The following is a 17,783-nucleotide window of genomic DNA, read 5'->3' on the forward strand; positions in this document are numbered from 1 at the left end:
ATTTGGTTAGAATTGATTCGAGTCTTTGATCTTTTCTTTGTATTTTGTGTTTAGTCATGTTAAATTAAGTATCAAGTTGAGAATGAAATTTGTCACATTTCAAAAATACGAAAATCCAAAGTATATATATTTTTAAATGAAAGGAGGATCTTTCAATTTTTAATTCAGGAATTACTTTTGAAATGTATTATATTATAAAATAAAATAAAACAAAAAAATACGGTATCAATCAATTACAACTAATAATAGTGGTGTGATATTTTACGAATTACCATGGCCCTACCAGCAGCGTGCGTACCCAAACTATGGGAATGAATACATTATGTGGTGGGGATGGCGTAGCCACGTAACGACGAACCTGAATGGTTGATTTTCAATTTCACTCCATAGCGACCAGTCTAGGGACCAGACCAGTAACCAACCACTGCACCAGAGCCATAGCACCCCTCCTCCCAGAGAAACACACTCTGCTGATGACAAGCTCATCTTCCAAGTTCTAATCTCAAAATGGAAGCAATTCCTTATTCAATCCCCTCCACCAAATTGCACTCATCTCTTCATATTTACACCGGCGTTACACGAATTCGATCCCTCCCTCTTCGCCCTCCCCCAATCTCAATCAAACCTCTATATTCCCCCAATTTCCTCATTCTCCATCGCCACAGACTTCGCTGCGTCGCTGAATCCTCCAATAATCATCATCATCATGACCACGACCATCACCACGGCCACCACCACCACCATCATCATCATCACCACTCCCACGGTGCTAATCTCACCGGGCCTCAAAAAGCTGTCATCGCTTTCGCCAAAGCCACCAGATGGATGGACCTGGCAGACATCCTGAGGGAGCACCTGCATCTTTGCTGCTTCTCCACCGCTCTCTTCGTCGCCGCCGCAATTTGCCCTCACACCTTGCCCAAGCCACTCGTCAAGCCTCTTCAAAACTCCCTCATCTTCGTCGCCTTCCCTCTGGTTGGGGTACGCAACACAACAATCTCTCTCTCACTGCCTTCACTTTTTCTTTCTTTCTATAATACTATTATTACACTCTGCATGGTTTTTTTTTTTTTATTCGGGAAAATGTTATTCGTTAATATGTTAGTTTTAGTTAGCGGGTGGACTCCAACCCCCGACCTATCCCTCCCTCTCTCCTACTTTTACCAGCAAGCCAACCTTATATCTCCATTACACTCTGGATGTGACCATGTGTGTTCCTATCAGGTTTCTGCATCACTTGACGCTCTCATAGAAATCAGCAGCGGAAAGGTGAACATCCATGTTCTGATGGCTATGGCAGCCTTTGCATCGATATTCATGGGAAACTCTTTGGAAGGAGGCCTGCTTCTTGCCATGTTTAACCTCGCGCATATCGGTGAGCTAATGATGCAACTCACACACTTGCTGAATTAGTGAACTTTGTAGGTTAAAGTTTCGTGCAATGATTTTGATTTGCTTGTGTGAATGGTTTCTGTAGCCGAAGAGTATTTCACCAGCCGGTCGATGGTTGATGTTAGGGAGTTGAAAGAAAATAATCCAGATTTCGCCCTTGTTCTGGATACCAATGATGATGATAAACTCCCCAATACGTTTGACTTGGCATACAAGAGGGTTCCCGTGCATGATGTGACTGTAGGATCATTTATTCTGGTTGGCACCGGCGAGGTAGGTTTTTGTAAATTTGTGTCTCGCTTTAATTTCTAAGTTTGAATTGGTTCAATGAAACTGTTGTATTGTGATGTTTTTGAGGTTTTCTACTGCATAAGCATTTTGTACTATAATCATTAACTGGTGTTCATTACAATTTTTGGTGGCTTGGACATAGTTAACCTTTGCATATATATGGTTTGTTACTTTGCTGCGTTATGAATCAGTAACTAATAAATAAATTATGATTCCAATTCTTTTTATAATGTCCATAGAATAATTATTAACGCATAGAAAGATATTGATACTACCAAACTGATTTTGCAGCTTAATTTGATTCAGAGTACACACAACTTGTCTAACCAAAGTGTATCACTGTGTTCTGAAAACATTACGAACCAAATATTGGAAAACTTGTTTTGGAAAGATTGCCTTTCAATCTTCTCACATGGTTCAGCAGTTGTTTTCAGTCAATTCCCTTACAATATTATTTTTTATTAAAAAGTTCAAATGTCTCTTTCTTTTGTTGTTTCAAGAGCATTCCTGGTCCTCATGTTCTATGTCTCCTTTCTCTTTTAATAAAGGATTCTATCGCATTGCCCCTTCCCCCTAAAAGAGCAAAAAGAAGAATATTTTAATTTCTTCAAACCTTAAGTATATTCTAATACACAACATAGACTCATACAAACTCATACATGCACGATTTTGGAATTTCAAGTTTTATACAGCAGATTATTGAAGTAATGGGGATGGTGTTGTGATTAGTCTGTGCCAGTAGATTGTGAAGTATTCCAAGGCAGTGCCACAATTACCATCGAGCACTTGACAGGGGAAGTCAAACCTTTGGAAGCCAAAGTTGGAGATAGAATTCCTGGTGGTTCAAGGAACTTAGATGGGAGGATAATTGTGGAGGTATGTTGAACTGTACATCAATGTTTCGGAATTTCAGCAATTTTTGTATATTTTACTAAATTTAAAAGCTTTGCATTTATATTTACATTGGAAAAGCGGTAAACTGGTAATTATATTGGTAGTATGACAACAGAAAAGGCAGTGACAACAATAATAGCTTACTTTGGGTGGTGATGGATATAGTATGGTGAATTGGTGACCGCTCATGATGGTGATGGATGATACAATTAAGAGAACAAGGTCAAATTGGTGGTGTTAATGGGTGGGAAGCAATAGTAATAATATGGTGGCAGTGGCTGCAATTGTATAATTAATCTTATTACACTTATGGTTATTGGTTGTTTTAGTATATTTTATTTTAGGAGTATGACACTAAACTGCTAGTTCTGAGGTTGGTAGGAGTGGTTGTGATGATGCTCAAGTTGGTTATTAATAGGTAGTTAGTGAGAGTTGTTGTATGTTTCAGATGGAAATAGATATCTTTATTATATTTTTGGTGGTTAATTACAAGTTTCACATGACATTAACCACACCTAGTCTTTCATTTTCATCGATGAAGATTGAAAATTAGGGCAATGAGTCAAGTTCATAGATATGCATGGGTTTACTAGAGATTGTGATGCTTTGTTGCTATTGCTAGTTTGTCAGTAATAGTTTGTCTTGGTCAACACTTGTTTCTGATTATGTCATTTAGGTGCTTGTCTTGTTTAAAGTGTGATTTTGTTGGAAACATGCCATATAATACAAAATTAATTGATCACAGGTAATGAAAACTTGGAAGGAATCAACTCTCAGCAGAATTGTTCAGTTAACTGAAGAAGCACAGTCAAATAAACCTAAACTTGAAAGGTGGCTGGATGAATTTGGTGAACGTTATAGCCAAGTTGTTGTGGTGTTATCAATTGCTATTGCTGTTATTGGGCCATTTTTATTTAAGTGGCCATTCGTTAGTACATCCGGTAATTTTTGAATTCTTTTACTCTAGTAGTGTTGCTGTATAATATAGTTAATAAATTTTAAAATTTGATAACTAATTATGTTTTTATCCTGTTGTCATTTTGTTTTTCTTTTTGGGTCAGATATGCCATTCACAACTTTCCTTTTATAATAATTCCATAGAAACTTCGAATTAAAGTAGAAATAACAGAGATAGCCTCTGCTTACTGAAATCACAAATGAAGTGCAGTAAAAAGAAAAAAGATTACAAGGGAGATTCTGCACATGCACAGAATATCTCACTGCTTCCCAAAACCTTACCATTTCTCAATTCTTTTCTACACCTTTCTCACTCTTCTTACTCACATTTATCTACCTTCTCAGTTAATGCCTTAAACACTCCACTTTTTCCTTCCTCATTCATATTGCACCAGCTATTCAGGTTGTTAGCAGCCTCTTTTGTCTTGTTCTCTGCTGTGAGGATAGACCCTCCAATTCCATCTCCCTCTATATTCCTCCTTTCATACGCATGCAGCCCTCCCTGCTCCTTCAGAACCAGCCCTATTATGGGCATAGCCCTATTGTTTCTTTGTCTTTGATGGACTTGGGCAAGGGCTGTATCATGGTTTAGGTTTAACAAGTGGTACTAAAGTCTCCTATTTATTAATGCTATCCTACAATCTCACCAATTTATAAAGTTCTCAATGCCCACGTTTTCTCCAATCTTCTTGTTAAAAGGATGTAGTATCCTAAAATATGTTGTTTCTTATCTATATATGATGTAACATTTTGTATTTCCGCTTATTAGTGCCTGATTGATGTAGCTTGCAGAGGTTCAATTTACAGAGCCTTAGGGCTTATGGTGGCAGCATCCCCTTGTGCCTTGGCTGTGGCCCCATTGGCATATGCTATAGCAATCAGTTCCTGTGCCAGAAAGGTAACAGTTATCTACTTGGGGGTATCTAACTACACGTCAGAATATATTTTAAATTTTAACATCATATATGAAATTGCTCTTTGAATTTTATATTTTCGTTTTGCTAGAATTAAGTGTTATCCTAGTGTTTAAATTATGAAGTATTTGCACTGTCAATATTATTTCATGTTTTTCATTTTTGTATTCAGTATTATAATTTTAAAAATTATAATCCCACACCTTTTGAAAATCTTATACTTGCATCGATTTTGTAGTTATAATTTCCTAAATTTACTGGTAAGTAAGATTTTTGAGTTAGGCCGTAAGCTAAAAATCTAAGATGTTATCAAAGTTTATCCTAGACCCATTTTTGGGTTATTTGCATTGCCATGCTCCAGGCCAATAGCCTCGGGCGTGACTGGATGTGTTGTAAAGTTGCCTTAATTGTGATTACCCCTAGGCCCTAGCCCTCCTTAGCCCTTAATTCTGGTCTCTTTGGGTTGCTTTAATTGTAGTCTTAAGGGGGCATGTTTAGTCTCACACCACCTAGAGATATGACTTAAATAGAACTTATAAAGCTTAGACAATCCTCACCTTACAAGTTGGTTTTGTGGGGTTGAGGTAGGGTCTTAAGCCCAAATTCTAAGATAATATCAAAGCTTATCTTAGATCTATTGTTGGGTCACCTGCATTGCCATGCTCTAGGCTCTTAGCCCTAGGTGTAACAGGGTGTGTTGGAAAGCCGCCTTAATTGTAGTCACCGTGTCTCGCCTTAGTTTCGGTTTCTTTAGAGCATCTTCATTTTGCTGAGTGTGAGGGGGCATGCTTAGTTCCACATAGACTAAAGATATGGCCAATGTAACCCTCATAAAACTTGGACAATCACCTTACATGCTGGTTTTATGGTTGAGTTACACCCTTAACCAAAGTTTAAGATCTTGTGAATAATGTTATGAAATCTTACTCATTTAGGTCATTATGATATTAACATCTAAATTTCTATTTATACATTTTGAGAAAGAGGAAAGAACTTTAATTAATTGTCATGCAAAGAACAATCTTTTAAAGCTTTGTATATCGGTTATTGTATATGGAGTAGAGTGTTTTCTTTCTAATGCCAATCACCCCACCCACATTATTCTAAGTAATAATTTCAAGCACCAAATGTGAGCTAAAACTTGATCAGACTTATGAGTTGTGATTGAAGAAAAACTAAGCCATGAACATGATTGATGTTATAACAAGGAAACTAGTATTGTCTTCAAGATGATGAAACTATTTTTACTGCCAGACTAAAGATTCTTCATGAGATTTGTCAATAATAAGGTGAATGGAATGGAAAAATTTGATTTCACCATTAAGTCCTTCAGATGGTTTTTTTGTTGGTTTGAGTGAAGTAGAAAGTTAATCAAATTATTCCAAGGATGCTTCTTTCATTGTGGGTGTGACAGTTGCCTCAATTTGCAGGGGATATTACTCAAAGGTGGGCATGTTCTGGATGCTCTTGCTTCTTGTCATACTATTGCATTTGACAAAACAGGGACATTGACCACTGGTGGACTCGTATTCAAGGCAATTGAGCCCATTTATGGTCATCATGTTAGAAACAACGAATCAAATGTTCCTTCGTGTTGCATTCCCACCTGTGAAAAAGAAGCTCTTGCTGTTGCTTCAGCAATGGAAAAGGGTACCACTCACCCTATTGGAAGGTACGATTTTAAATAGACTGTAGTTTTGTTATTTTGTGAACCCTCTTCTTACTAGTTACAATTGTGGCTGTTATTGGTTCTCTAGAAATTGAATTTTATTTGTCTAATGAAAATAGGAGTACAAGAATATATTTGTATACAACTTATACTAATGGGCTTTTAAGCCCAGTACCACTATAGTATACTACTATCAATCCTCCTCAAGTTATATGCACAAAGCTTGTTACAAATTAACACAATTGAGGAGCCCCTAATAGACTTGTTGAAAGTATTAGCATAGGAGGTAAAAAGGGGGAGGATGAGGAAATTACTTCTAACCTACAATAGCTAACTATCCAAATGCAATTAGGAAATTGCAATCAATTTGCAATATCTACAACTTATCTCTTTAAATGTTAATTCCTGTCAATGAGATTCTCCACAATGTAGCCGACCCCACCTAGTGGGATAAGGCGTTGTTGTTGTTGTTGAGATTCTCCACAACACAATTCAATTCTTGAATGTTCAGTTATGCCATCTCGAATGTATAAATAAAGCATGATATTAAACATGATTATCTCTTCTCTGTCCTTATGCAATTTTCTTTTCTGTAAAATGAATTGCAGGGCTGTGGTTGACCATAGTGAAGGCAAAGACCTCCCATCTGTTTCTGTTGAAAGTTTCGAATACTTTCCTGGTAGAGGCCTTACTGCTACTGTTAACAGCATTGAGGTATTTTGTAATTATGTGTTTTGCTCAACCCATTACTTAAATATTCATTTTGCTTGACAAAGTCAGGTTTTGTAATATACATGGTCATGTATTGTCAGTATCTCAAGCTCATATTGCATACATTTATCATAGAGATCTCCAATTGTTTGCTCATGCACTTTTTTAAAGATTTGTGTTTCATTATTTTGCATTTGTTTTTCTTTATATATTGATGCTAATGCAAGTGCTGACTATATATTATAATGGGATCCATGTTAGAGATTCCCAGATATCAATAGTTAGTTATAGTAGAGTATGAATAGTTATTGTTAGTTAAAAGTTAGAACAATTAGTTAGTTATTTAATAAGAGAGGGTAGGACATAGAATTAGCTTAGGAGAAGGTGTAGAAGTAGGGAACACAATTGGATTCAAACTTGATTAGCACCTACAAGAATACCCACAATGAAGGAATTAGTCGCCAAAATGAGTGCAGGTTTGGTTATTTTAGTACATACATCACGTCTGACCCATATATTTTAATTTTTTAATATAATAAATTTAAGTGAAAATATATTGTACTTATAAATTAATACTGTTGGAAAAAATGTAAATAAAGTAATAATGTAAATAGGGTAATTATGGTCTTCAAAACTTTTTGGTAGTCTTCACAGGTTCTTATGTTAAGTGGTCTTAAACAATCTCTAGAGCATGTATTTGTAGATTTAGCACCATTGTTCAATAGTTTGGTATGACTCAGAGTGAGGTTAATTACCTAATTTTAAATCGCCACCTCGCTATTGGGTGCATTTACTTCATTATCTATGTTGAGTGTCGACAACATTGTCATTACATGTAGTGATCGGTGGCTTCACTCAAGTCAAGGAGGATTTTTTGTCACCATTTTTAATAAAAGATCTTGGCTGACTCCACCAAGGTTAATGAGTGCTAAGCTTGTTGGTAGGTATGCCATGGAAATTTAAGAAAAGACAAGGAAGTATGCCATGGAAATTTAAGAAAAGACAAGGTTAATGAGCGCTAAGCTTGTTGGTAGGTATGGCAATAAAAACTGAACCTGTGGGTTGCGTTTGGATTTTTCCTGACTTAGGAAAACGGGTACAGGTTTAGGTATGTGACTCCCCGCCCTCGGCCGAATATGTATATATTTATAATTATTAATAATATAAATATACATTTATATATAATTCTATTATTATATACTATATATTATATATAATAATTATTAATTATGCAATTATTTTCATATTTTATTTTTATAATTATTAAAAATATAGTATAATTAATTTAATAGTTAAATAAATAATATTATAATTATAATACTAATTAAATAACAAAGTTAAAATCTATACATTGAAATAAAAATATTATTTAGTTCGTAAATATTTTTACATTATTGATTCTTTATTAATTTTTATAAATATTGTTTGAATTAAGATGTAATTAATAACTTTATCTATGATTTATTTAAAGTACATGAACAAATAAATTTTAAAAAGTGTGAGATGGGTTCCTTACTGTTTTCCCGAACCCGATAAAGCCCGATGGGGATGGGGTTGAATTTTACTTTTTTGCCTCCTCCTTTCATAAACCCGAACCCGCTCCCCGCCTTTTGCGGGGACAGGGAGAGTCAAATCCAACCCCAACCCGCCCATGCCTACATGTTGGAACTCCTATGAATCCCAACGTCAAATTTCTGCCATGTTAGCAGAGTCAGTTTTAAACACAGATGTACGAAAGATTGATTCGGATCTCACCGTCACTTGTCTGGGTAACTCTTTTGCAGTTAGTGTGATAAGTTTGTTTCTTATATCTTCCTTTATAGGACATTGAGATACAATAATCCACATTCTGAAGTATATCAGGGGGCTTCAAGAAAAGGTCTCATATATGAAGGAAAAGGTCATACTCATGACTCATGAGGAATGTTTGTAGATTAGGAAGGCTCTCCTGCCAACTGGTTTACTTTCAGATATTTCATTTTTATTGATGATAATTACTTGAATGCAGACAATGGGTTAGGTATGGGCGTATGGATACAGGCATGGACACTAAATTGCTATCCACTTAACTTTGGGGTTGAAGCCAAGGCATTTTCTTTTTTACCCAGGTATCTGAACAAATAGTGTACTATCCTATCTAAAGTCTTTCATTGTCATCCCTGGGTAGAAAGGAGCAGCATTCTGTTTTGTATCAACTGAAAACTGAGCATTAGCTCTCGTAAAAAGTGGAAACCATTGGAGAGATCTTTATCCTTTTGTTCATTTTAAATCAAGAAATAAAAAACATTATTTCTTTTCTCTGTTTTCTATTCTGGATTCCTAACAAATTGGTCTAACTCACTGGATAAGTAATTGAGAATGTGGTGGGTTTCTTGAAGGAGGTAACTAGAAATCATGGATTACAGCCTCATTCTTGCGAGTCCAGCATTTCTAAGCCTAAGCACATGCTGCATCAGTTGATGCAAATGCAGGATATTCTTCTTGAGGATGAAGAGGCGAATGAACAGCCATTTGAGAAAAATGTAATACATCATGGGGCTAAGTGGGTGGAGGAAACTCAAAAGATAGCAGCATTGAGTATGGTCGTGACCCATTGCAACGTACAGAATCAAAAAATGGATTTGAAGAGGTTGGGTAATCAAGAATCAGACCCCTTGAGTCTAGTATGAAATATAGAACTAATTTTCGTAATTAAGAAACCCATGAGATACTGAGAATAAACTACCCTTTTTAAAAATTACTATAACAATGTTTTACTGTAATGTTGTGTGCCAATGTAGACCACACCTGATGCTATTTATAATATGGAAAAGAGAATCAATATTAATTACAAGATCAATCAATTACTGATTAATAGTAAACAAAATATTCTAATAATAAATACAATATCAGGAATAATATCAAAACATGATCTCACACTCCCGCTCAAGCCGGAGCATATGTGTGATATGAACTAAGCTTGTTACAAATGTGGTCAGCTCGATAGAAAAGAAGACCTGGCCTGCAGTGATGATGGAGACCGGTGTGATGCTCGCTGGAGATGCATCATGCATTGTGTGCGTGAACTTCACACGCTAGGGCCCTGCGTGGGGCCATGTGCAACGGTGTTTTGAGTTGGCTGCACAGGTGGACAACATAGCGGTCTTTGGCGATGGCAACGGGTACTGTTCAACCGTGAAAAAAGCAAAAAGGTCCACCAGGGATGCCTTGAGGCGAAGGGAGAGAAGATTAGGGTGACCCTAGCTGGAGATGTGTCACGCATCATGTGCATGAACTTCATGTGCCAGGACCTTGCATGGGGTTGCGTGCAGTGGTGTTTTGAGTTGGCTGTGCATGGGGACGATGTGATGGTCTTCAGTGATGGGCGACGGGGGTTGAAGGTAGGCTCTGACGAAAAGGCATCGGGAAGCCTTCCAAACCAGGGTAGAGTAGCCGCACGGTACTATTCCCCAGGAAGAGGGGCTGTGTGGAAAAGGAAAACAAAGGAGAACCGTTAAATCAACATGGAATGACCCCAAACTTTAGGGGTAGGTAGGGGCGAACTGATTGCTGGAAGCGCAGCCAGAATGGCGGCTAGATGTGCCGGTAGAACTTCTGGAGCTGATGCTGTTTGGCAAGCCTAGGAAATGCGTGTGAGGACGCGTTTGGTGTCTGACAATGGCGCCATTGATGGTGTTCGGTAGATCAGCTGCGGGCGCTCCTGATGGTGGGTTTGTCGGTCGGAGAGGTTGTTGGAGCTTCAAAGGTGGCAGTGGCAGCTGCCGGAAATGTGCCGAAACAGGGGGGAATCGCCAAAAACTGAGAGTAAAGCGGAAGCAAGTTCTAGAAAATGTTCGGCAAGTATAAAGGTCCACCGGGGGCATGGAAATAGGTCGCTAGAAATAGGACGACTAGCAGAGAGGTCCACTAGTGACAATGGGTCCTAGGTGGAGAACGACTTTCGTTATTCCTCTGTCAAGAATAACCTAAGCTCTGATACCATATAACGGTGTTTTACTGTAATATTGTGTGTCAATGTAGACCACACCTCATGCTATTTATAATATGGAAAAAGGAATCAATATTGATTACAACATCAATCAATTACTGATTAATAGGAAATAAAATATTCTAATAATAAACACAATATCATGAATAATATCAAAACATAATCTCACAATTACATTGACTAAGAAATATTGAAGCTGCATAGATTATTTGAACTGAACTTCGTAGCATTAACTAGGGGCAATATGTAAAATGAGCACAAGACAGTAATTCCATATTAATTTGGACCAACCTATATACTCCCATTTTTAATAATATTTCAGCTAAAAGCATATAAGTTCTGTAATGTGCCTCTTCATGGGTGTCTAGTAACCATTTAAGGATATAATTGGTGATTTGACAACAAAAAAAATCCCATATGGAATATTACTTCCAATGTCATGTGATACAGTTGTTTAGTTAATGATTTAAAATTGAGGCCTTATTTAGATAAACTTCTCCATAAGTACTTATAGGAGAAGAACACAAGAAGGTAAAATGAAATAAGTTTCTCCCCCGAGTTAAGATTAGTTTGTGCATAAGCTATTTTTATAGAAGCTTTCTATTTTAGCTTATCCATAAGCTGATTTTAACTTCTGAATAAAGGCTACTTTTAGCTTATGGGAGAAACTTATTCATTTTTTCTTATTTTCTTCTCCTACAAGTACTTATGGAGAAGGTTACCCAAACAAGACCTTAATAAAAAATCATACCCAGAATTCCCATTAATAAAAAATAGAACTTTCTACTGTGTAAAAAATAAACTTTGTAGCTGAATACAAACATTTATTTTCACCCCACATGGATAAAAGTAAATAAATGGGAATTAATTCTAATTCCCACACGATGAAAAAAGGTGAAATGTCTTGAGAAGAAATTGGTCCTTTTTTACCACTATTCATTACTAATATTGGGAAATAGAATAATTGTGATGCTTGAGTATCTGGCTGAGCCATATCTTTTCTTCTCATATAGTTTATTTGTGAAATGACAAGTAGAATGACTCAAGTTTATTTTTGTTTTATTATAGTCAGGAACTGGAGGTGCTAAACTATTGAAAGCATCACTTGGGTCAATAGATTTCATCACCTCTTTATGTCAATCTGAAGATGAGTCAGAAAAGATCAAGGAAGCTGTTAATACATCTTCTTATGGAAGTGAATATGTTCATGCTGCCCTTTCAGTTAATCAGAAGGTATATTGTTATCTACTCATCTTTTTTCTGGGAAGGGCAGAAGTGGTAATGCTTTAAGCATTTTCATAGACCTATCCAGCTAGAGAAGCAGGCTACATAGCCAAATCTTTTAACTCCTTTGCCCTGTTTACCCCCCACCTCCCCTTCCTCCCAAATAAAACACATTGAGCCTTGCTCGTATGATATGCTCCTGTCTCATTCTCAACTCCACCTGAACCTAAGTGACTGATCTCTTGATGCAGGTAACATTGATTCATCTAGAGGATAGGCCACGTCCTGGGGTTGTTAATGTTATTCAAGAATTGCAAGATGAAGCAAAGTTACGTGTGATGATGTTAACTGGTGATCATGAGTCTAGTGCAAGGCGAGTTGCAAGTGGTGTGGGCATCAATGAGTTTCATTGCAACCTGAAGCCTGAAGATAAGCTGAGTCATGTAAAGGATATCTCAAGAGATATGGGTAAGTTCCTTGATTAGCATTTCTTTATCTTTATGTCTCTGAAAACAATTAACAAGGATATTATATTTGGACTGTGGACTGACTTTTGTACTGCATTCTGCATACGTATGTTTATAATTTTTGTTTTTGTACTTGCACACTAATTGTTCCTTTACAATACAAGTTTTGTGCGTGCCCTCTTGCAGTTTCTTGCTTCAACTGTACAAGTAAATTGTGCAGAACTGAAGCCTAAACAAGGTTACCAAATTGATATTTGAATCATGAATCACTTCTAATTTTTGAATTGTGAATCATAATTTGTATTGAATCGTAAGATAAAGGGACAATGAAAAAATTACTTCCAAATCTATTGTATAGATGATATATAGTGTTTGATGTAAAATTTTTGAACCAGAAATAGATTAAAAAAAAAACAAAAGTCTAATAAAAGAAAATTATTAGTTATATTGGGATTCGTGAAGCCTTTATTTTAGAAGAATGGAAACAAAGCAATTAATTAGCTAAATAGAGTACATGCATTGAACAAGTGAGTGACAAATAAAGTAGTGGAATAATCAAATAGGATAAATTTAGAAGTGTTCCTTCAATTCCTTTTCATTTAACAAGTTAAGCTTATATGACTTTTCAATTTTTTCATGAGTTGGTGAAAGAAAAGAAAAGAAAAAATAACAAATCATTGAATCGTGTGATTCATATTGATGATACAAAATTGCACAGACATTCATGTATCATATGAATTTGTAGGTTGCCGATTTGTATCAAATCGTAAATCATGAGATTCTAATAACTATGGCCTATAATATTACCTTTTCATGCTTCACTTTCAAGTCTTGTTTTATTGTACCTTTGTTGATCAGTTACAACACTTGTCATTTTTTATGATGAGACTATTTTCTTAACCAGGTTCCTTCATAATATTTTGACTAAATTGCATGATGTCTTTTACACATACGTTATGTGCTCTTAAGACATTTTGTTTATACTTCTGTGACAGGGGGAGGCTTAATTATGGTCGGTGAAGGCATCAATGATGCCCCAGCACTAGCTGCTGCAACTGTTGGGATAGTTCTTGCTCACCGAGCTAGTGCAACTGCCATCGCTGTTGCCGATGTATTGTTGCTTAGAGAAAGCATTTCTGCAGTGCCATTTTGTATTGCCAAGTCTCGCCAAACAACTTCACTGGTAATTTAATAGCAACAGTTACAATACATAATTTTGTCACTCTTGGATGATTTTGCCTTATATGTGAATGCACGTGCAGATTAAACAAAATGTAGCTTTAGCATTGACGTCCATTCTCATGGCTTCCCTTCCATCAGTTTTGGGATTTCTGCCATTGTGGTTAACGGTATGAAAATTCAATTTAAATTTCATGCTGAATCTTTCTGTCATTCTGCTGTAGAACATTTTTTTTTCTTTTGGCACTATGTCATAATGTAGTGGATGACTTGAGCAAGAATTTTTTACTGGTTGTGATAACAAACCTCACGAATCATGATCATTTTAGTAAAGATTGCCCACTTGGGCTGTGGCCATAGCAGTATCACTTAGCCGAGAAAACTCCCCACCCCGGGGGCAAAAAAAAAGTAAATCGAATTTGATAGGTGCTACCTCTATCATTTAAGTATACTCAGCTTAACTTGTTGGCTTTAATTCCTGTAAATTATTACATCCGTAAGATTGCTTCTTTTAAACTTGTTGTCCTTTAGCTTTTGAGTGATACCACTACCTTAATTGCTTGATTGCTTCTTTTAAACTTGTTGTCCTTTAGCTTTTGAGTGATACCACTACCTTAATTGCTTGATTGCTTCTTTTAAACTTTTTTTTTCCGGTGGTTCTTTAATCATGTCTCTTGTTTATGCATGCAGGTTCTTTTACATGAAGGTGGAACCCTGCTTGTCTGTCTCAATTCCGTACGTGCTCTGAATGAACCATCTTGGTCCTGGAAGCATGATATATTCCATTTGATTAGCGAGATTAAATCTAGACTCCTGTCTCTCAAGACAAATATCACGGGCTCAAACAGTATCATAACGACGAATTTGTAACGTAGTGTTGTAGTGCATGTATTGCATATTTATAGTGTATTGAGAAAAAATGTCAATATCCTTCCCTTGTATATCTGTAGGCTTCTTTTAATCCCAGAGAATTGAACATTCCCTTCTATTTGAGATTAGTTTCCCTTTCCGTAATTCTCGTTTTCCCATTTAAATGGAATAAGAAAAATGACATTAAGGGAAGAATATGCTTATACATCTTGGATTTGGCTTTCATAAATCTGTTTAGTCTCTCAAATTTGTTAAATGTTATTTTCAATCCCCCAAAGAAAATTTTAGGGACTAAAAAAAAAAGCAGATTTTGTCTCCCAAAAGTGAAGTTGGGGGACTAAAATAATATTTTACGAATTTGAGTGACATGAAAGAACAATCTTTAATTGGGGATGAAAACCAAAAGCGCTCCAAATTTAAGTGACTAAAATCATATTTAACTTTATTTATATGAAAAAAATATTAACGTAGGAAACAACTGACTACTCTTTATTAAATTTAAATATGTTATTAGTCCTCTCTAATTTGTTTTTGTTGCCAATATGTTTTTTTTTTTAACTTTTTGGTTCCTAAGGAATATTTTCTTTTGTTTGTCTCCAAATTTGTTTAAATCATGCTCTGAAAAGTTATTTAAATAGTTCTTTAGGACAATTATTTTTTAGAATAAAAAAAGTTTAAAAACAAAAGACCAAAATAAAATTTGGTCATATAAATATATTAAAGATATTTTGTATAATGTTAATTTTTTTACTTTGATTTAGTTTTGTTGATTTATTTTAGATTGAATATCTTTTTATTTCTCCTTATTGGTCTAATATGGTTTTAGAATTTCTCTCTTTTTTCGTCATAATTACAAGTTTTTTACAGATAAATCTCTCCCACGTCTTTCATTCTTTTTCTCTTGTGAGTTCTTGAGTTCAAAACTGAATAAGACTATTTTAAGCCGCATAATCGAGTCTTACTTATGTGATTAATTTGCAATTTTAACGAAATGAAAGTACGACAGATTGTATTTTCAGAATATATATAATCGGTTGTAGATACTAAATTAAATTTATCCCAGCCATGATTATATCCGACCGTTAATAACAGGACCATGATAGATCAAAATTTTCCAGTTTCCATCTTAGACGCTGACGAACATTAAATTGAAACATAAGCATAATCCTGCAACTCCATTTAATTTTCTTTTGCCAAGTGGCATTAAATAATAGTGGGGTGCATCTTTTCAGTACCGTACATATAGCGGTTAATGCATACCGACATATAATAGTAACATGTAAGAGCACATTAAAGTTCAGAACTTTTTTCTTTAATGTTTTCCTGATTTCCTCTACGCATTGCCCGATCGAGATAGCTATCATGAAACATATACAGAAACAAAGCAACGTTCATATTTGCAGAATGCTGCTGCAAGTGGGTTTCGTATTATTATTATTATCAAAACAATGGACATGACAGTGTGTGCAAAACCAAAAAAGACAAAAACAAAAAATAACAGAGGATTTAGACTGATGAGAAATAAATAAAGAATCATATGCAGAGGAACTGAATTTCATGATTATCTTTGGCTACAATATTAATTAATTGTAGACAATATCCTGAAGTTGATTTACAGTGACTCACACAAACAAGCACATGGTACTGTGATAAAATTATCCAAATTAGACATCTCCTACCCTATGAGGTTTGAAAAAAATCTCCAAATTAAATGATGTGTAAAATAAAATTCAAAGGAGCCTAAGTTAGAAGTAGGGTTATGAAACCAGATTCTACAAACAAATTAATTACATGATGTGAACCAGACTCCAGAGTGTCTTAAAGATTATTTTGCTACTCATTCCCTATTTACTACAATCATTTTATAGTATAATGAGCCCTGAACTGGGATACAATCAACATGAAACATGTTTCCTCTCAGCCACTAGACAGATGTGGTGCTTACTAGGCTGCAAAAAAATTATTGAAAGTTGGCCTTTGTAACTGAGGCCCTTTTATTTCAATGCATAAATAACAAGCTAATTAATATTCATATTTATATATTTTTTTATGACAAATTCAGCAAAATTAAGTGAGTTTTCTTATTGAATTTTGCAATTTGTTTGGTTATATTTTTCATAGATATGGTTATTTAGTATTACAGTCAGAGTACGTGCAGCAGTATCCAGATCAGCAGGCAGAAGCATAGAATTATAAGTCTTTTTCTTTAAACTCATCACCAAAAACTTTTGGTAGAACATAAGAAATGAAGTCAATAGGTTGGCCTCAATGTTCTGACATAGACTGTCGAACTAGTCAACAAAATAGCCACTAATTCACTCTTTGTCTTATGAAAGACTCATGCAAACTCTCATTATGCACCTAAATCTTGCATGATCTCAGAAAACAATCTAGAGATTTTTATAGACATAGTAGACAACCACAAAAACAATTAGTCTCCTCCCCACTAGTTGGGATTTAGTTAAATGAATCAAACAACAAAATTCTATCAAGAGAATCCAAAAGTTGAGGTTAATTCATATCACTTTTCATCTCATATCAGTCATCAAAATATGAAGTTTCAAAAAAGGAAAACAAGGTAAATCTCATTCAAATTAATTTTTCCCTTATCTCTAGTTCTCCAATTCATTATGGCCTTTCCAATTCGTCACTTTCTTTCCAGCATACAAGCCAATATTAATATGACACCAGTCATGAAACAAAGATCCTTTCAATTGAAATGAACTGATTGCAGAGTGCAGAAGCCCCACTAAGATAAGTTAAACCCATCAATGCAACCATACACTTAGCTTGTAAACGTTCTTACGTTCAAATTTCCGCAGTCAGTTATGTAGTAAAGAAAAGGCAGGTACATTTTCAAGGAGAAGTTTCATCAAATTGATTAAAATTTTTATACAATAGTCCTTTTAGAATTTCTTAAAATAATACTATTGCAACTGCACTTAATCCTCCTCTGCAGTCACTCATATCTATCTATCTCTATTTGCATTTCTTTTTCTCTATTTTTTCTGACAAAGCAAATCAAGGGCTGGGAGTGTAAGAGGAGCAAATCCAACGGTGGTAGAGTGACTGCAGGGAACATGTACCACAGAAAACACCCGTTGAGTTATGTCATGCCTCGAGATTCCGCAACGTGACACTCACGTCCTACGTGTCCCCGCTCCTCACTTTCTCGCTTTAAAACGTTCTTTCCCCCTCTCATCTACACTCATTTTCACTATTCTCCA

General features: G+C 35.6%; 1 protein-coding gene across 1 annotated transcript; it reads left to right on the forward strand.

The window, feature by feature from the left end:
• The first annotated feature begins 338 nt into the window (after window positions 1-338).
• On the forward strand, window positions 339-14,763 carry LOC114393566 (probable cadmium/zinc-transporting ATPase HMA1, chloroplastic). The gene is made up of 13 exons (XM_028354919.1): window positions 339-981; window positions 1,225-1,375; window positions 1,478-1,665; window positions 2,413-2,559; window positions 3,323-3,518; window positions 4,320-4,432; window positions 5,879-6,120; window positions 6,726-6,831; window positions 11,885-12,049; window positions 12,292-12,508; window positions 13,503-13,690; window positions 13,770-13,856; window positions 14,377-14,763. The coding sequence occupies exons 1-13, from the start codon at window positions 508-510 to the stop codon at window positions 14,554-14,556; spliced, it is 2,454 nt and encodes an 817-aa protein (XP_028210720.1). The 5' UTR covers window positions 339-507; the 3' UTR covers window positions 14,557-14,763.
• Window positions 14,764-17,783: the final 3,020 nt, after the last annotated feature.

The sequence above is a fragment of the Glycine soja genome, chromosome 17 (genome assembly GCF_004193775.1).
Source record: "Glycine soja cultivar W05 chromosome 17, ASM419377v2, whole genome shotgun sequence".
NCBI lineage: Eukaryota > Viridiplantae > Streptophyta > Magnoliopsida > Fabales > Fabaceae > Glycine > Glycine soja.